At 46.0% G+C, this 20,364-nt stretch overlaps 1 protein-coding gene across 2 annotated transcripts in view; it reads left to right on the top strand.

The window, feature by feature from the left end:
• mv (lysosomal-trafficking regulator mauve) overlaps positions 1-20,364 on the top strand; it is a 107,480-nt gene that overhangs the window by 11,859 nt on the left and 75,257 nt on the right. For both annotated transcript variants that reach the window (XM_070527738.1, XM_070527739.1), the window contains 9 exons: positions 4,136-4,294; positions 8,668-8,833; positions 9,592-9,752; positions 10,394-10,478; positions 12,826-12,935; positions 13,454-13,579; positions 13,663-13,825; positions 14,644-14,909; positions 15,630-15,819. In XM_070527738.1, coding sequence (XP_070383839.1) covers positions 4,136-4,294; positions 8,668-8,833; positions 9,592-9,752; positions 10,394-10,478; positions 12,826-12,935; positions 13,454-13,579; positions 13,663-13,825; positions 14,644-14,909; positions 15,630-15,819 — 1,426 coding nt within the window. The remainder of the gene's footprint in view (positions 1-4,135; positions 4,295-8,667; positions 8,834-9,591; positions 9,753-10,393; positions 10,479-12,825; positions 12,936-13,453; positions 13,580-13,662; positions 13,826-14,643; positions 14,910-15,629; positions 15,820-20,364) is intronic.

The following is a 20,364-nucleotide window of genomic DNA, read 5'->3' as shown; positions in this document are numbered from 1 at the left end:
TCTAGACTTATGCTGTTTTCATCTCTTTTGTCGTGTGTTTTTGATTTCCCTTATCGAATTTCTCACTTTTCTTCTGGAATGGTGTCATAGGCTTTGTAGGTACTTGTTATCTGCATGTCACAATGTCTTTAAAATGTCTTATTCTCTTCATCCATACTTAACAGCTTATCACCTAACTAGGCTGCCATCTTCACCTCACCTCATCATAGCATCCTCTCTCTCTCTCTATCATCAATACAGCTGTGTAAGTTGTGTGTGATGCATGCATCTATCACTTCACTAGCTGTGGAGAGTTGTACTTGCTATTGCTAACTCTGTGCAATGCAAAGGAAGCCAAGAGCATTCTAAGGCAAGGTAACTTCCATTCACTAAGTGTAAGTAGTTCTAAGAATGTTCTGGACTGCTGTCAGCATGGGTAAATTAGCATAGCCACTTCCTAACTGTATTGATGAATACATTTTATCACAGATTATTTTTAGTCAAAGTGATTGTATACTGATGCATTCTAAGTTGTTCAGCAGTCACATTGCTCAAAACTGAAAAAAATGTTTGCATTCTGCTTCAGGATGACAACAGTTGTGAATGAGAACTAATATTGCATATATATCCCAGTTGTGTGCAGAGCTACGTAAGCGTACGGTCTGCTCCCATCATTTTGAAATAGTTTGGTTTTGAGGATTGCAGTTTCAAGGTGTTTCAGCTCATAAAGGTGCTGGTTAGGTGGGCTCAGTTCCCTTTTGGACTGTTGTAGGGTTGCCAGCTGTCCCGAATTTAACGGGATCGTCCCGAATTTTTAGTAAATGTTGCAGGTCCCAACTTGACCCAGCCAGGATGGCCAAATGTCCTGACTTTTCCTTTTTTTTTTCTACCATGTAACAACAAATAGACCAGATTTTTTTTCTAATGCTTGAAAGCTCGTTTGCAGATTCTTCTCTCTTTTTTTATGTGTGGTGTTCCATTGTCATAAGAATAAAGGCGGTATTGTTTCTGTAGTGGTTCTAGTTCTGTTGTAGGCCTTAACTGTTCACAGTACCTCCTTTCGAATTAGTATCCATGTTATTCAGGTGACCATACTGTGCCATTCTTGCTGTAAATCGCAACATGGTAGGAATGAAAAGAATTGTTAAACTTTGTTCCACCTCCAGACTGCCGGCTTCTGGCACTGGCGGGGAAGGTCGTCACCACGAAGCGTAGGAAGTGTACTATTTGTGTTTCTATCAGTGCCAGTCACTTTAACTGTCATCATTCTGTGAGGCTTGCCTGCAGCCACAAATAGTCTGTTGCCAAAAATAGAAGACTATCTTCGTAAGAAATGCACCCATAATACTTTATGACTGTATCCATCTGACTGAAACTGGATCAGCTTGCCTGAACTTCCAGCTCTTTTGTGTATAGTCAACTGCAATACTTAATGGACCATTGAATCTGGGCAGTTTGTGACTGTAGCCAGTTAAACTACCCAGAACTATGTTTGCATATGCCAGCACAGCCTGGAAACTCAAATAGTACCAGGCTGCACTCTGAGACTAGAGAGATATTAAGCTTTTTTTCAAATCCCATGATCTGTAAAGTATTGTGGGTGGTTTATGGTACTTAATTCTTGCATGCTTATTTCTCTTTCCTGTATAAAGAGTAATTGCAGTACAGGGCATGAAGCTGAATACCCCTGTTAAGAATTCTGCACATTTAATGGCAAGTTAGACAACAGGTTAATTGCTGGTAATTTTTGCCGAAGAATACACTTAAGGGAGGATGCTACAGCTGAAAGCCAACTATTTTATTTATGAATAGATATTAACCAAATTTGCACACATTGTGTATTTTGATGTGCTGGTTCCAGAAATGTAATTATTTCTCTCCTAGGACAACCAGTTCTTGATATAGCTTAGAAACTGGGTTCTCTTGTTGGGAGAATAATTAGGCACCTAGGAAAAAAAAAACACAATGGTTAGGACATAGAAATAATATAGAATGTCTTAAGGTGTGTGCTAGGTGTAAACCAATGTCTGAGACCAATTTGAACTAAAATTAGAGCCCACCAAAGCTGCCTGAAAGAAATGCCATCTTGACACGTGAAACATGACTCATTAAAAAAAATCCTGAAAGAAATATTACACTAAAATTGGACTTACCACACGCTCCATGAATTTATCTTTTAGGTAAAAAAATTATTATTATGATAGCTAAAATAGAACAGGAGCTATTGTCTCTCCAAAATTGCAAGTTTGTCAAAATTGTTGTTTTAATAAACCAAGGAAAAACATTCCAAAGCATCTTTATTGGTACAACATGTTTAAAATCTCATGGAAGTGAAGGATTTCAAAAGCACAAAAATGACAGAACTTAAAATATGGTGTTTGGGCCTATTTCCGGCTTTTAACTGCAGTGTTCGCAGAATATAACCACTGTAAATTCTTTACCAGGCACACCAGGCAAACTGTCAGCAAACTGCCAGTTTTTTCTCATGCTTGAAGTGCCCTTAAAATGTGTGAAAGGCATGCAAGAGATAGGAGGCCTGGTACTGTTATCTGAGGAGGCCCTTGGAAGCTGTAGAAGCAGTGTGTAATCTTGAGAAAGAGGCAGATAGGCAAGGTTTTTAAAGAATAATTTTGCTGTTAACTGGCATGTATGCTTAGGCAGAGAGAATGAGCAAAGAAAAGAGGCATGTGGTGAGTACTATCTAGGTCTGTTATATGCCACTAGTTATCTATACCTGTTGTTTTGTAGGACCAGCTGTTTTCTTATCTGTCAAGGTTATGCTTTTTAATCTTGTTTTTTTGCCTGAGCCATATTATTGATTGATTGCTTTCAGGGGTAATATTTTTTAACATTGGGCATGGTGGCTCACTGGAGATAGAGAATTGTTTAGCAACATGCATTTGGTTGATGCACATGTGACGTTAAACTAAACTGATACTATAAAGGGTGTAATTTCTTTTGTCATATCTGCTTCCACTGGCTTTGCCAATCATATAGTGCACTGAAAGTGATAGCCATGGTACGCCTGCTGTGATGACTCAGTGGCTTGGGCATTCTGATAAACATGAGGTCATGGGTTTGATTACCAGCTGTAGTGGCAGCATTCTGATATGGTGGAATGAAAAAAAAAAAAGAAAAAGCGCTCAACTATCATGTTCTTGCGCTCTTTGGTGCACTTTAAAGAACCCCAGGTGGTTAAAAAACCACTGAGCTTTCTACTGTGATGCTAGACTGTGGGCTTCTTTGGAACCTTAAACCCCACAATTTTGATTTAACCTCTGGTGAAAGTGACACCAAACAAAGTGATTAATCTAGAGTACAGCCTTCGATGTTGTTGGCCTGGTACTACTTTTCTTTACCTTGGGCATAATTTGTGAATTTGCTCACCTGCTTGTTACTTTGTCTTCCTTTAGCTTTGCATGCTCAAATCACGGGACCTCATTTTGAATGTCTTATCTCCACTTCCTTTGTGTTTTGCTCCAGTACTGCTTGTCACAGCATGCTCTGGCTTCTTCAACACTGACTTCATTGTCTGAAGCTTTTCTACAGAGTATACCATCGTCAGCCGGGGCATTCTGCATACTGACTCGTTTGAAAAATGTGTTTATTATGGTGTTAGCTGTATATTCAGATTTATAGGGAAGATCATTCTCTCATCATTCCCAGAACATCATGTGTTTTCGGGAAAGCATGATCATTCATGCACGCATGACATGTAAAACCCCATAACTTTTCTTTTTTGAACATTCATGCAACAGGAGGGAGATCATATTATGATGGGTAACATTACCAGCCGAGTAACAAATAAATCCTATCTAGTTGGCATTGCTAAATGTATGCTTCTATTCATGGTTAGCACAGCTTGTCCAAAGAAATAAGTGAAAGAATAAGTGAAGTTGCTTTAGCATTAAGGGCACAACCATATGTGCTGTGCGTGAAGTCTGTTGGAATTCTGACTGACTGTCTGACTTTGTGGCCAATTGGGGGGGGGGGGGGGGGGCTCTGGTGTCACTCATTTGACTGGCTGCTTCGCTCAGCTCATCAGCTCTGCTCTTCTAAAAAACACGATGTGGCTTTCGGAAGTTGGTCCTGTGCTAATAGTAAAGCCTGTCAGAGTGACATCTTCGGATGCTGCTTTTCCAACATTCTTTTGCAGTGTCTCCAGCGCAAGGAGATGGTACGAGAGCTGCGCAACCGCCTGCACGGTTGTCCCAGCGTGAACCGCACAGCGGCCGAGTGGCGCTGCCTTCTTGATGCTCTGCTTAGCAACCTTGTGCACTGGACACGAGTGCCCACTCTTTCGAGCCGCCCGAAGGTGAGTCTGTGAATATTGCACTACTCATTGCTTTATTGCGTTGTCCCTGTCTGCCCCTATTGCCGACTCACTGAGCCAGAGACAGCCATTTGAGTAGCTCAGCAACTGGGCTGCTGAGCAAGTCATTAGCTTGATTCCCAGTTTCTGTGATTGCTTTCGAATTGGGTGTATTGCAGGGACATCTGTTGTAGATCCCAGTACATATTAAGGAGCTGTAAATGATCAAAGGTAACTTCAAGCCCTCCTACAATGGCATTCTTTAAAGCCCAGGGAGTATTTGGATGTTAAGCTCAATCAGTCCATAAATAAATCGGCTCTCAGCTAAACTTTTGCACTTGAGAACAGATAGCTGCCACACTCTCTGCCAAGGTTATGCAGTTAGGGTTGAGAGCTTGCATACTTACATCACCTTCTCAGTGCCATGTTTCACATCATTCATTTGCCAAGTCTGCAGAGCATATCACTGAGGGTCAGAATTAAGTTAGCATTTCCTTTGCTTGAATGTGTTATACATGTCGTGAGAGATTACACCAAAACATTAACTTACCTTGGTGATAAGATCAGCTTAGCTTGTTTAAAAATGTGTCCTACAGGGAGCTACTGTCAGGCTCAACTCTGGGCTTTCTTTCTAGTGATACAAAAAAAAATGTAGTCCGATGGGGCTTGATTTGTTTAATAGCTACAGTTTTATGAAGAAAAGTGACATTGAAATGTGTGGGGATGCGCGACCCTCGCGCCTCCCCTGGTGTTTTTCCCGCATAGCGCGTCTCCTGTAATCCCGCTTTGCCGCGTGGCCTGCGTGACGTCAGCGCGGTCGATGTGGTTGAAACGCAGTCCGAGAGATGGCGCGAGTGTTGCGCGGCTAACGCCGCGAGGTTACTTGGGCGCCGAAAGGAAGGCGCTTGCTCTTGGGTTCGGGACAGCAAGCGTGCCGCACGTGCAGCAACCCACTTCCCGGCGGGTCGACGCACGGCGGGGACGTCTCCCGCGTGCACGCCACCCATGCTTCTGCGAGACCGCCTCGCGTGGCCGCCCTCGAACGCGCCACGATTCGCGTGACTATACACGCGAACGACCAGGCGTTGGGATCGTGCCGTCGAGGCTGCAAAGCTGCTGCTGTGACCGGCAGACGCCAGCGGTGCACCGGGGGACAATGTCGGCTCGCATGCTATGGACAGCGTGTGGACATTTCTTCGGTGCGGCCACTGTTACATGTACCACCTTGTCGCGAAGCGCGCGTTGATGTGAGACCGAGTGACATGTTTCGCCGGAATATGTAGTGATTTAAGGTTGTGGGGATGTGGGGATACGCGACCCTCGCGCCTCCCCTGATATTTTTCCCGCATAGCGGGTCTCCTGTAGTGCGGCTTCGCCGCACACGCGGCGGTCCGAGTGGTACAGGCGCAGTCCGAGAGATGGCGCTAGTGTTGCGCGGCTGCGGGGTTACCCTCGGCGGGAGAGACGAGGCGCGCTCTCTTGGGTGGGAGACAGGGAGCATCACGGACGTGCAGCGCCCCTCTTTCCCGGCGGGTCGGCGCGCCGCGGGGACGTCTCCCACGAGCGCGCGGCGACCCAGGCTTCTGCGAGACCGCCTCGCGTGGCCGCCTTCGAACGCGCCACGATTCGCGTGACTATACACGCGAACGACCAGGCGTTGGGATCCAGCATGGGGCGAACATATTCGCTCGCGAGGACGCGGTGAGTCGGACTGCTAGATTTGTCGCGCGCCCATCGGCATGTTTTGTGGATAGCAACTCGGCTAGCAGGCATTGATGTATGAAAGGTGCAATAAATGCCCTTGTGATTGTTTGCACTACTGTGTTGTCGTTCCTTTGTCCCAAGAGTACGGTGTGAGATATCCCCACATCAGACCCCACATCTGGCTGCCCAACGTGGGACTCTTGGGGCATCGGACGATAATTTTAAGTGTTGCTTCGTTCGAGACCTTTGTTTGAACCGAAGCGTAGGCCTAGCGTGGATTTTGATCGCTAGCGTCAGCGGCGTGCTTTCTTGAGCGAGGCGGCGGTGGCTGTAGTGTGTTTGAACATGTCAATATACTAAGCTTTTTCGCAAGTGTTTTTTTTTAATGGCATTCGTTGGTACGAGAGCCACGTGGTCTGCATCCTGGGAGAGCGAGGCTGAGCGCCCGCGGAGCAGTGGCAAGCCTGAAGCGAGTGAGTACGGAAGCCTCGTGGGTGGTCCGAATTTCTTATGTAAATAGCTTCTTCTATCTCTTTGACTCTGATGAAGTCGCGGCTCTGGGAGCCGGGTGGCCGCGGGCCACGGGTGCCATTATGGGCTGACTGGTATTGCGGCCTGGCACCGGGCGCTCCGACACCGTCTGGGACGGTGGGCGCCGTCAACTCGGATGCTGTGTGCACCGAGCGGAGTAGGACCACCTCACAGAGCTGACGTCTCGCGGCTGCCTGTTTTGCGCCCATCTTGGGTGTTGTTTTTTTTGGATGCCGGCTGTTGTCAGAGTAGCGACGCTGTAGGCCTAAGGCTTTACGAAGCTGCCTGTCGCACGTGGAGGGACACAACCCGGTGGACCGTGGCGTTGAGGTGTTGCAAATTGCTTCCCTCATTCTATTTAGCCTCGCACGAATTGAAATTACTCGTTCGACTCAAGAAAGCGAGCTTCGTTCACGTGAACTTAGCATCTGAGTAGCTGCCCGATCTTTGCTAGCCGAGTTGAACATCGTACCACGTGGGCGATGCGCATGCAGACTTCCTCTCCCTTGCACTAGTTTAGTGTTTGCCGAGTGTGTTGAGTTTACGCAGTGTGATTGGAGTCACCCCTGGTTTGCCGTCACCTGCACATCGTCTGCGCTGCTGCCCCGGACTACGATCGAGCCACCCCGGGCGATGGTGATGCTGTGGCCAGTTCGGCGCGGCGACTTCGGTGGCCTCCTGTATCCAGCTCACAACCCTCGGCGGCGGACAAAAAGAGCCGGCGGTCACCGACAGCTACTGCGGCTCCCGCCAGCAGGGCGAGTCGGCGCGAGCGACGCTTGCTCGTACCGACTACTGCGTCGTCGTCTCCGGAGTCCTGGCCTGGGATCGTGCCGTCGAGGCTGCAAAGCCGCTGCTGTGACCGGCGGACGCCAGCGGTGCACCCAAGGACAATGTCGGCTCGCATGCTATGGACAGCGTGTGGACATTTCCTCAGCGCGACCATTGTTGCATGTATCACCCTGTTCGCGAAGCACGGGTTACTGTTAGACAGCGTCACGTTTCGCCGGAATAAGAAGTGATTTAAGGTTGGGGGGATGTGGGGATGCGCGACCCTCGCGCCTCCCCTGGTGTTTTTCCCGCATAGCGCGTCTCCTGTAATCCCGCTTTGCCGCGTGGCCTGCGTGACGTCAGCGCGGTCGATGTGGTTGAAACGCAGTCCGAGAGATGGCGCGAGTGTTGCGCGGCTAACGCCGCGAGGTTACTTGGGCGCCGAAAGGAAGGCGCTTGCTCTTGGGTTCGGGACAGCAAGCGTGCCGCACGTGCAGCAACCCACTTCCCGGCGGGTCGACGCACGGCGGGGACGTCTCCCGCGTGCACGCCACCCATGCTTCTGCGAGACCGCCTCGCGTGGCCGCCCTCGAACGCGCCACGATTCGCGTGACTATACACGCGAACGACCAGGCGTTGGGATCCAGCATGGAGCGAACATATTCGCTTGCGAGGACGCGGTGAGTCGGACTTCTAGATTTGTCGCGCGCCCATCGGCATGTTTTGTGGATAGCAACTCGGCTAGCAGGCATTGATGTACGAAAGGTGCAATAAATGCCCTTGTGATTGTGTGCACTACTGTGTTGTCGTTCCTTTGTCCCAAGAGTACAGTGTGAGATATCCCACATCAGACCCCACAAATGGTAAGATGGCTGCGCAATCTTAATTGGTAAAGCACTGAACGTGTAATGCAGATGTAAGTTCGGCCTCCACCTGTGGCATGTTGCCATTTCATTCACTTTCCTTCCTTTTTTCTTTCTTATGTCTGCATTTCGTGTAAAACATAAGTCGACTTTCCCTTTACTTTCTTGTTTTTTTATTGTCCCTTTTCTTCATACAGTTGTTTCTAGTGATAGTTATGAGGTGGTGTACTATGGCGGAAGTTCAAGAGGATGCAGTCACTGCTTGCATTGGTGGGAGCATGTATTTCAAACCACTTTTGCATCTGTTGACTACAATTGCAGGTTGGCATGAGAGGTTGCATGCAGAGTCGTATTGGTTTGCTTGTAGTCACTTGACAGTATTTGTGGTGAAACTGGCATTTGGTGATGGATTGTTCATCGTTTCTTTACCACAAAGTTTCATTTTCTTGTGCCACCACCAGTGCAGTGAGCTTTCAAACCTAAATATGAGTCATTCTTGCTCCCAAGGTGGACAGCAGCCTAGTCTCACGTGCAGCCCTACTTCGAAAGGAGCCCAACTCGGCTTCCCTTGTGCCGGCAGCGGACGATGAGCTTGGCTATGAAGCTGACTCTGAATCAAGTCTCGATGACTATGCAGCTTCAGAAGGGATGCTGTCTGTTTCACGAGAAGGTGGTGAGCATAAGAAGCATGCAGATATGTGCTCAGCGTGTTGTGCTGACATCTATTACTTGTTTGTATGCTTATTTATACTTATTTGTTTATTTTTAAATACTGCAACCCTTTAGCAATGTTAGCAGAGGAGTGGCTCCATAGCAAAACTAAACATGTAAGAAAGCAGTGCTGTTCAGCTTACAAATAAAGAAAGACAAATAAAGAAACTGTCATAAAAAATAAACAAGCAAGAAAAGGATGTAGTTCAAGCTGCAAATAAAAGAGAACATTCTAAGACATTTGAAAATTCTTGTATAGGTAATGACCGAATGTTGCCAGCTATTCAATGCATAGTTCTATGGTACGGAGAAGAAGAAAAAAAAAAAAAAGCTGTATTCAGGAAAGTCAGCCCGAGAATGAAAGGCAGATATGTTTAGGTCATGAGGGTTTTTGATGGATGATAATTTAACATTTGTTAAGTAGTCGTTTGGCAAGTCGTACCAGGATGAGTCGAAGAGAGAGTGCAGAAGTTTGAGACACATTAGCTTCACACGGTTTAGAAAGACGAGCGACATCAAGGGTTACTAGATGAGAAGATGGTGAAAAGTGCCTATTGTAGTGTTGGTAAATGAAGTGAACAGGCTTTTTCTGAATTGATTCTATTCTGTTAGCAAACTTGTACAGACTCCAAACACTGCACCATACCTAGGGATTGGTCTTATGAGGGTGTTGTATGTTAAGAATTTTGTTTGTTAGTAATGTTGCAGATGCCTGTGCAGGGGACATGTCGGTGATGTGCTACGAAGAAGTGTGCGCCCTCGTGCTGGACCTGGTGTGCCGTCTCTGCCCGACCCGTGCAGAAGTGGCGTTGCATGCCATCCAAAGGCTGACCACCCTCTGCTCCCAACATCCAATGCTCCTGACGCTCTTTGTCAAGCAGGTACATTTTGCTCCTGAAATTTTGTGTGATACGCTGTGTAAAGTATAGCTTTCACATCAAGCTAGGTGTGTGCAAATGTTAAAAATTTCAAAAGGCAAATCAGATGTCCTCTTTTTTGGTTTGGTTATCAGATGATTTAGCTGCTGCTTAATTGGGCTTTAAATGAATAGTGATGTTTGATATCTGTAATATTTTTTCAAGTCTTCCACACACATGCGGGGATGACTGACAAGTGAATTTCAAACGAATAGGTGTTATCTCTCTTCTGAATTCTTTAGCCAAAAGTACAAAGCCAGCCAGTGTAAATATCAAACTGTTCAAATGTCTTTCATCGTATTTCAACCTAACCAGGAATTATTAAAAAAAATTTTAAATTCATTAATCGTCATTGTTTGTATTTGAGTCAGTGCTGTCAATCTTCAGTTTATATTTGATTCAGCTTCAAAAGCAATTTTTTCTGTTTGAAGGGTAGCATATAAACCTATGCTGGACAAGAATGACACAGAACAGGACACAGCGCTTAGTTCAGTCATTACTTCATTCATCCTGTGCAGATTCTCACGCTTTGTTTTCATGATGAGTGCATAAGAATGTGGACAAAGTTTCAGTTCTTTTGCATTGTTAATGGGTGTTTTCTCTAGGGCGCTGTGGGGAAGCTCTGCCATGGCCTTGGCTGCCTTCTGCACCTGCCTGACCAGCCTCACCTGGCGGAGCATCATACCCTAGGTAGCATTTTATTGCATATTGTTATTTTGTTGCAACATGAAATGCATATTGTAAACATTGGAGGTGTATGAGGCACAGTACCTATGAAGAAGCTTGTCGCTGCCATTTCTTCAAGTAGTACTGGTGACAAAAATGGAAAAGAACCTTCATGTGTAACAGGCATTATGGCCACATGTAAACACTAAGAAACTTATAAATCCACATAATTGGCTTAGCTGGAATTTTCTAGGTAGAAAAAGACTGCAACAAATGAGCACAAAAGTTAAACGGTGGCAAACTGGGAAGCTGGGAGGAATGCTCCTGTCTAAAGTGGGTGTGACTTGTGTGGGTTTGTGCCTAGAATATTTACTGGCTAGGAGCTTAACGAATGTCTTAAATATGCTCACTTGATGTAATTGTTGGGGCTTGGTATATGTGAAGTAATAGAAGCACTGAGGCTTCAGCGCTTCAGATGATTGTGGAGATTGAATATGGCTCAAGATAGTCCTCGAGTGCAAATAATTGTGAGCTATCTGTTATGTATGATTGTTTCTGGAAACACTGGCACGTGCTGAGACCTAGGGGTTCTTTTAATGCATAGCATTCTCTGCGAACTTCCCCTAGAATGCAGTCTGTATGCACATATGTGTGTTCCTATGTATGCACCTAACCTCTTTCACTTCAACTTGGGTCACTGGCTAGAACATGGTCAAATGGCTAAAGCATCAGGCTGATGCGCTGAGGGAACCACACTCAAAAGAAACCGTCAGATTAGCTTGTGTCACTGAATATGTGTCACTGGGTGTGTGCTGTTTTTCAGAATAATCATCATATAAAACATATTGACACGTGTACTTGTTTATCTTTATCGGGCGACCATGTTTCACCGCCCAACAAAGGTTATCGCAGAGTGCAGGATGCGCCCGCACGTATTGGAAGTTTCTGAAATGTCATCGATGGTTCCATTCGCAGTCTGTCACCGAACGTTGTGTAATCTGACTGCATGTATGCGCGACGCGAATAGTGTAGAACTTTCTGGAAGACGCGCGGGTCCCAGCGATTACTCTGGAACATTCGACCACTGATGTATAAAAGCCATCGCGCTTGACCTGCTGATCAGATTTTCGCTAATCGCCGACTGTGTTTGCCGCTATCGTGTTTGCCGACTGTGTTTGCCACTTTAAGTGTAGCCTGTTTTTGTGGGCACAGGTTCGCCTAATAAAAGTTAGTTTTGTCTTTCACAGTATTGCTACTGTGTTCTTTAACGTCACTACCACGTGACAATATCGTCAGCAATTACGTCTCCATCATAACATAGATCGGTAACCACATTAAAGTTAGCCAATCATCTCTGAAACATGGATGTGCCGCCAATTTTTTTATTCACGCTTTCCTCATCTCATTAAACCTTTAATGCCATGATAAATTTAAAAAAAAATTTAGAAGTCTGTAATTTTGTTTAAACCTGCATATCCTTGCCCATTTTTTTTTTTTTGAAAGAAGTATGATACCAGGAATGCCTATTGCATTTTTACTAGTATTGCTCGAAAAAAAAAAAAGAAACATAGCGAGAGTCATTGTGTACTATTTATTTGTCAAAGTTACAAGAAACTGAACATGCTATACACATGTGCAAAAATTGTGGATAGTTCACGACTAGTTAACTCGTCATTGGCACCAGAGGATGCTCATTGTGATGGCGAGTTCTCTGGTCACCGGCAGTTAAGGGGTTCATTCTTTGTTCCTAAATGCAAACGTTGAATGCAGAAAATGCCATTGCCTCAAAGGAGCACACTGTGCAGGGGCAGATCCAACAAACGTCAAGGGATGTTCACTGGGCGTTCATTTTGTCAGCGTGCAATTTTTCTCACACCAAGGCCAAGGGATGTGCCAAATACCAAGGCCAAGTAATGTAACAATGCATGCTTAAAAGGGGAGGGGGGCCGGAAATACCCGGGGATCCACCATAGACATCGTGTGTTTTTTGTTATGTTTGAGCCTGTTTCCCTTGTTAAGGCATACTGAGGGACAGGACAGAGAGCAAACAGGGGTGTTCAATATATTAGTTGACATTAAGAGAAATAAATGAAGCTGTGCAGGCCATGTAATGCATAAGGCAGTTAACCAGAGGACCATTCGGACTTACAGAATGGGTGCCAAGGGGAGGGAAGTGCAGTCAAAGATGGTAGAGAACTAGGTAGTCTGGTGAAGTGGGAAATTTTCAGGCATATATTTCATATATATTTTCAGGCCACTGTTAAAAGCTGCTGCTGCTGCTGCTGCTGATGATGATGATGATGAATTACCCTTGTACAGTTAACTGTGTGTTACTCAGTAATAATGCTGACCAGAACTATGTCATGTGCAGAGCTGCAGGAGAGCCTGGTGTCCCTGTTGGTGCTCTTCTGTCGGCGCAGCCTCAGTGCCCAGGACCTCGTGGCTTACATGGGTCTGCTCAAAGGAACTCAATCAGCTTTTGTGAGTGTCCATTCCTTTGTGGGAGCGGTCTTGAAAAATGTAGAGGACTCCTAAAGAACGTTCTAGAGAACCCAAAGGTTTTGTGGGCAGCGTCTTTTGGATTCCATTAGCTCCCAAATCTGTGCATTTGCAACTCCTCTGCTCCAAATTGCCTTTCACCATGGTAGCTGTTGCATTCGACGGACCAGTGAATGTAGTGCTTTTGCCTGCCGGAGCATACAGTCTTCCTCAAAAGCTTTGAAACCACTTTGTGAGTGACAGGGTCTGCTTTTGGGCACTGTTTTAGGTATCCTATAAAATGCCTGGCATGCTTAAGCTTAGGGAAGTCTGGAGCACTGTCCCTGTAAGTCTCAGGATGTTTGGAAACATATCGGGCTCCAGTGTGTGGCCTGATGACATGTTGAGCAGTGCATGTAGTAGCTTAGAAACCTTTTGAGTCTATACGCCTGTAAACAGCTGCTTGTAACATTCGGAAGTTGTCCAAATAACAGATGATCATTCTATGTGCTACCATCCAGGGCCCCATACTGAAAGGCCTTCTGGCCCTTGCCAGCTGTGGAGACCGTGGACCACAGTGCTGGCTGCAGTTCCCACCACTGGCAGCAGATGACGATGAGGTCACGCTCTTGCCCACACCACAGCAGGTGCCCGACAGCTCAGCTCGCATTTTGTGTTTCTAGCTTTTTCACTTTGCAGAAGGAATTTCTCATCCCCTTTGCATCTGCAGAATGAAGAAGAAAGAGGCAGGCAGTTGTCCGATCTTCCTCATGGAGGGGCATCTAACCAGGCTGTGTTGGTGTTGCCGCTGGAAGATCATGGCGGCTGGTGTCCTCGTCGAGAAGGCTTCTCGCTGGCCTTCTGGCTTGCCCTACGCTGGAGCTCGGTCATCGGTCAGCATTTGGAGTCTTTGATATAAGTGCACAGTTTACATTACAAGTGAGCATAGCTATTGCTGGACCTCTAAGGCAGTTTGCAAAATATGACCATCTATCCCTCCTTCCATCTGACTCTAGGGAATTTGGTAGACACTGGGGTATGAGAAACAGCAGTCTGCTGGCATTGCTTAAAAAAAAGATGACATACTCAGCAGCAGGTTCTCTTTAAAGGGAACTCTGGTTAGCTGAATTCTCTGATTAGGTGAACATTTCAAATGTCATATTGTTTAAATTGAATAGATTCTGTGCTCTTTAGTTATGCTGAACTTCTTGTGGGAACAGATAAATTCAAGATCTCATGCCCTTGCTGAATTGTAATAAGGTAGTGGCTACATATGTTCTTAATGCTTCGATTCTAGCAACGATGCCAGTATCTAAGATAGCATAGCACAACGAGCTTCCTAAAGGATGATCACAGGTGCAGCTTTGAGTGGTAGAACCTGATGCATTAAAAAATAGATCTGATGGCCCGTGAGTGACCAATACCTTGCCTGGAACTTTGGGAGGACTTTCTGCATGTAAGACAGATGACTAACAGCCTCTTGAATTAATTAGATAGCAAAGATGGCAAATTAAATAGCGAAGGAAGCAATTTGTGGGTGGTTATTGTGATGAGATGAGCAAATTTGCCGGTACAGGTTAGATGCAGCTGACGTGACACACTGACAATGTGAGAATGTTATAAGAGGACGGACATGTTCTGGCAGTGAAACCTAATGTGGCTGGTGACTAGATGACACAGGTCACTAACGGCATTGCCTTTTCTTTGTCAGGCCACGAAGGCAGCTCCCGACTGCACCTGGTGTCCATGGGCTGCGGCCCGTTCCTGTGTGAGCTATGGGCTGAGGACGTGGAGAAGGGCACAGTGTCTTTGTGGCTGACGCAGGATGGCACCAGTGTGGCAGAGAGTGCCGCCTGCAATGCCGCATCCCAGTGCAGCTTTGAGAGGGTGCTGGCAGGCCATGGTTGGCACCACTTGGCTCTCACCTACCACGAACACATGTCGCAAAGCACCAGTGAAACAGGCTGTTATGCTTTGGTTAGTACTTCAATGCATTGTAAGAGTCTGTAGTCAAAAGGTGACAATTTCATGTGACACTGCCTGTTCTGATTGTGTATGTGGTGACTAACTCTTCTGCTGCCTTGGGCTCCTTTATACTCGCATGAAATTGCAGGATTACTTGTAACGTGATTTCGTTACAGAGACTTCAGTGTCCTTCTCATGACACCGTATAACTTGGTTGTTGATTGCTGTAATAGTTCTGCAATGGACACAACATTACAGGATGCTACCAAGAGCTGCTGTTATCAGCTTCGTCTCCGCTGCTTACCCGCTGTGATAGCCCAGTGGCTATGGCATTGGGGTGCTGAGCTCTCGAGGTCATGGGTTGTATCCCAGCCATGACAGCTGCATTTTGATGAAGGCAAAATGCAGAAGCACTTGTGGGCTTAACTTTAGGTGCACATTGAAGAAGCCCAGGTAGGCAAAGTTTATCCAGGAGTCCCCTAATACAGTGTGCCTCATAACAAAATCATGATTATGGCACACACACACACAAAAAAAATCATTCAGCATTTTGCAAACAGTAGTTTGTACGCATAAAACTGAAGCTCACCTTTGCCTGACCTGCAGAAAAAGAATGGTCACCCGGTGTTCATGTGCTGCTAGTTGCATCACTACTGAAGTGTCTAGGCCTATACTGGCTATTTCCGATATGCTTCGTCATATTGTCACTATTGTGCTTTAAATTTGGTGCAGGTGACATTAACGGTCGACGGTCGTCACAGTCGTTCTTGGCACCTGCCTCTGGAAGGACAGGGCGGTGACAGTTGCTTGCACCAGCCAGGACCAATGCTTCTGATTGGCCAGAGTGCAGGCACCGGCACGTCGGTGGCTCTGGTCGGTGGTGGTGTGTCGTGGAGCCTTGGAAACCTGCTCCTCTTCCGAGGTGTGTTGCTCTTGCCTCTTACTGGCCTAGCTTCAAAGGAAAGATAAAACAAATGCTGTCATGACATTTTCGACTTGCCATATTTTGTATTAAAATAAGATCCAAACCCGCTAAACAGACAAAATGCTGGTAAGTGCCAGAGTGCCCTAATAAATTTACAATAGCAGAAACCTACGTGTTTGGGCTGGTTGGTTGGTGACTTAAGCAGAAACAGCGCAAAGGAAAAGGATGTAAGACAGGGACAGACAATGACACTAACAACTAAATGTTTATTCTTTCAGGCAGCACATACAGTTAAGCTTCATATAATGAACTGCAATATAACAAAATTCTCGATATAATAAAGTGCCTAACTTATAACTGCTTGTCCATAGTATGCTATGTATTTCTAACGTTTTTTTTTAAATATAACAAAATGTGTTTATACATGATTTAGTATAAAAAAATTCAGTTGCTGCGGCAAAGGAGAATACTGAGGCAATAAATGGAAGCTGCTGCGGTCACAGGTGGTCAGATGGTTGAATTACAAGGGGCTGTTGGCTGATGCGCCTTTTGTATTGTGCCACATGACAGAGACCGGTTGCTCAAGCATAGCAGCAAGACACTCTTGCGCCCTGTTCCTAAAGGTCTGTGTGGGATACGACACTGTAGCACCTTGCGTGTTGCCTCGCGTGCGGCACCTCGCATGTTGTGGATGCGAGGGTGACCCGAAAAGAATGGTGGTTTGATGCAAACCGTCATCTCACGCGAATGGATGGGTGGGTGAGTGCACTGTAGCTTGATTCAAATGCATGGTAAGGCGGGAAGGGGGCGAGGCACGTGAGCACAAGCAGCTGATTGCATACACAGTCCGGAGACCTGATGTTGAAGGCAGCCTGCAGTGGGTGCAAAGCCTAGGCGAGTTGAAGAAGCTGTGGCTTCTTGTGTGCTGTCTTCCCATGCGTTTAGCACTGGAGGTATGTAATTTCGAATGTCAAAAATGCGTTAAAGCGAGAGGCAGTTTGCTCCTCTCTGCCTGCACTCTTCGTGATATCGTCCCACTGTGAGTGACAGTACCAGTCGCAGTGGCAGAGTAGATGTGAAAGCTTTGCAGGCTTCTCTTCGTGTTGCTGATGTGAAGATATCATCGACAGGGCATGAAGCCCTATGTTTGGTTGCCTAGTCGTACATTAAATTTTTTTTTTTCTCATTGACCACGTTCAGAGACCTCACCCAACACTACAGACTCGAAAGACGCACATTCCCGCCACTGCACGATAAATTGAACAGGAACGAGGCCTCAACGTTACGCTTGCTCCAGACCCACACCTACCCTAGCCCTGCTATCTTACACCACTGCTATCTGCGTTTATATTCAACAGACGCGTGTAAAACATGCGGACAGAGAGCAACGCTGCGACACATGCTCTGGGAGTGTGCCGGCAACAACGGTAATCAAACCAGCTCCGCTGGCGACGTGTCCATAATCGCGGCCGTTGCCAGGGTAGGAGAAGGCTCGAGCTCGCTTCTTCCCGACGCTGCCCTGGATGCGGGAGCCGCCGGGGACCTTGTCCGTAGGCGTCGCCGCCGCTGGGAGGCGGCTATCAGAAGTTCAGCGCTGGCAGACCAGCTCTGGGCTGTCCGGCACGCCGAAGATGCCGCTCGAGTCCAAGGACTTCGAGCCGTCACCTGAGGCCACCACAGCAAGAACTGCCGGACTATTCTTTATTAAAGTTTCTTCTTCTTCTTCTTCTTTCTCATTGAAATTAGTTTTTTTCCGGTTGCTTCATAATTGGGAAAATTTCATGGTCCCTTCTGTGTGAGAAAAATCTGTTGGCTACTGTACTTATGTAGGATCTTCTGTCTTTTTGTTTTTCTTGCAAAGTGGTGCACCATATGTGCTGCTTTTATTATGAAAGCTTATATAAAAAAAATTCCCTTCGTGAAGGTAAATTCTGCATGTCTCGTGTTTTTCTAATTGCAAAAAGGAGGGGTGGGGGCGTGGTTCATATTCTTCTTCTGTAACTTGGGGGCAGATTACATTTGGGTGCACATTTATTTAAACCTGTGGCATTTGGGGGCATGTTCCAATTGGGCAAATACAGTAAGTGTTCCACAACTTTCCTGCTTGCTAATAGCATCCTCAGCAAACTGCACTGGTGGGCACCGGTGTGCCCTGATCCATGGTTTCTTCCTTGCACCAGAGTGTCCCAGTGCGCACATATGTGGTTTGTTGAGGATGATTTAAGTGACATCCCTTTACGTGTTAGAAGTGTGTAGCAGTTTTTGCAACATTGAAGATATGTGTCATTACTCCTTTAGCATAGTTAGATAGTTAGATTGTGTTTATAAATTACTAAATAGGCTCACTTTCACTGACAGTAGAAGTGCGTGCCCTGAAGTGATGGGAAAGTGAAAGACTGGGAGCAACGCTACTTTGAAATTTCTGCATTAGCTCCCCACAGTGTCAAAATTGCTGCCGTGCCATCTACTTGCTAGTCATTTGTTTATCAGTATCTGTTGTGCTGCATTCAAAATTGAGAAGAAACCAGCTTGGAAGGTTATGTAGACTTTTCCTGCACAGGGGAGCCTAAAATACATATATATATAGTCGACTCTGGTTATTACAGACCCTGATAATCTGACAAAAAACGTCCAGTTTATCCAAAGTCTGTAATATACAGGGCGCTTCACTTCTGAAACTTTCATCGCGATGTCTAACAACTTTACTGTAAAGAGTAAGTGACAAACGACTGAAGTAAAAAAACAAAGAAAAAAAAGCAAACAAAAAGTTTCGTCTGAAAGGCGAAACATCGATTGTGACATCAAATTAAGCAAGATAAGCGCGGCAGCAGCAGTGAGTGAATTGACCTTCATGCTGTCTCTCGCTTCAACACTAACTAAATCTCGAAAGCACAGTGCATACGAAGCTACCAGCACTGTGTGCACTTTGTCCACATTGCAGATCGCTTTCAAGGTACGGTGCCCACGCGACCGCACCATTAACAGCAGCTACCAGAGTAGAACCCCCCTTCTCTTTTCCTTGTCTCCCCCCCGCACCTCGTGCACAAAAGACGGCTGCTTTCGCCCCGCTTTCCTCCCTCCGTTGCGCGCAAGATATTCAGCTGCTATCGTCGGCTGACCCTCGCAAGTCAGTAGCCAGCCTGTGTCGGCACAGCAAAAGTCCGTTTTATGTGCTCGATTTAAAATAAAGTACCGCTAATTTCATCCATTGTAGCAGGTAATGTATTGTAACATGGTCCGTTAAAAGCAAACTTTGTTGCATTAATAAAATAGATAGAACAAACTAAGGATGAAATATGGTTTGTTATATCCGAAAGTCTCTTGTATGCGAGTCCGTTCTAATGAGTGTAGACTGTATATCGACATCCACGGCCCTACACTGACTGACATCATTGGCACCGTGGTTTGGGTGTGAAATTCAAAGAAGGATGTTTGGTTTTAGTTATCTGGTAATGACCCGTCTTTTTTTCTCAAACAAACAGAGATATAAGGAGAACATACCTGCCTAGCCTGTTATAGTTGAATCTCATCGCATCTGATATGAAAATTAATATAAATTCGGAGGTTTCATGCGCCAAAACCATTATATAATTATGAGGCACTGACATGAAAATACCTTCCTTATACAGTGAAAGCTCGTTAATTCGAACTTCAATAATTCGAATTTATGGATAATTCGAACTGTGCGATTTGGTCCGGCCAAGCTCCACAGAAGTCTATGTATAAAAAAGTCCGTTAATTCGAATGCGAGAAGGTTCCCTCACGGATAATTCGAACTACGCTCGCCTGGCACACGACCAGAGAAACGCGCCTACTGCCTACACACAAGACTGTATTGCCTCCGAAACGGAGAGAACGGCAAGAGAAGGCAAAATCGGAAAGAAATCTAACCGACGCGGGTTCAGCCAGAAGGCAGCGGCGGCTGCTGCCTCTCCGTTCTACGTAACCTCCGAGACTTCTTGCCTGTTGCGAATCTCGGAGGCTTTGCAAATCTTGTACAGCTGCTAATGCTGTGCGAAGATGGCACGGCAAGCACCAAAACACAGCGAACCAAGTACGTCGCAGCTGCGCTTGCAATCAAGAACCAACGAATCAGGGCCTTCGCCCCCTTCACATGTTCAGCGTCTTTGTCTCGGCAGTCTTCATCGGTCGTGCACTTTTGTTTTCAGCTTAGGAGGTATCGGCCGTCGCGATTCATTGTGATGGTGTTAAGCCTCGGCTAACGTTCGTTTCGGTGGACATCGGTAGTGTGGCACAGTCGGACCCAGAGCTTCGACTTCAAGATGGCGTATGCCCGCGGCACACGCCATCACTTTCTGACACGCCAAATTTCTGACATGCCCTACTGCTTCCAAATCGCAGTGTACTGTTGCTCTCCTTCACTTTCGTTAATTCGAACTGAAGCGGCTTCCCCTTGCGGTTCGAATTAACGAGCTTTTACTGTATATAGTCTCTATTACAATCATAAGTGCTGATATAAGCAACAAACAAACAAACAAAATAACACTGACAATTACGATACTCCCTAATGTGCAACTTGAG

This window comes from Dermacentor albipictus, chromosome 10, assembly GCF_038994185.2.
Source record: "Dermacentor albipictus isolate Rhodes 1998 colony chromosome 10, USDA_Dalb.pri_finalv2, whole genome shotgun sequence".
NCBI lineage: Eukaryota > Metazoa > Arthropoda > Arachnida > Ixodida > Ixodidae > Dermacentor > Dermacentor albipictus.
The sequence above is the reverse complement of the archived record's forward strand: the minus strand, read 5'-3'. Positions and strand labels throughout refer to the sequence as shown.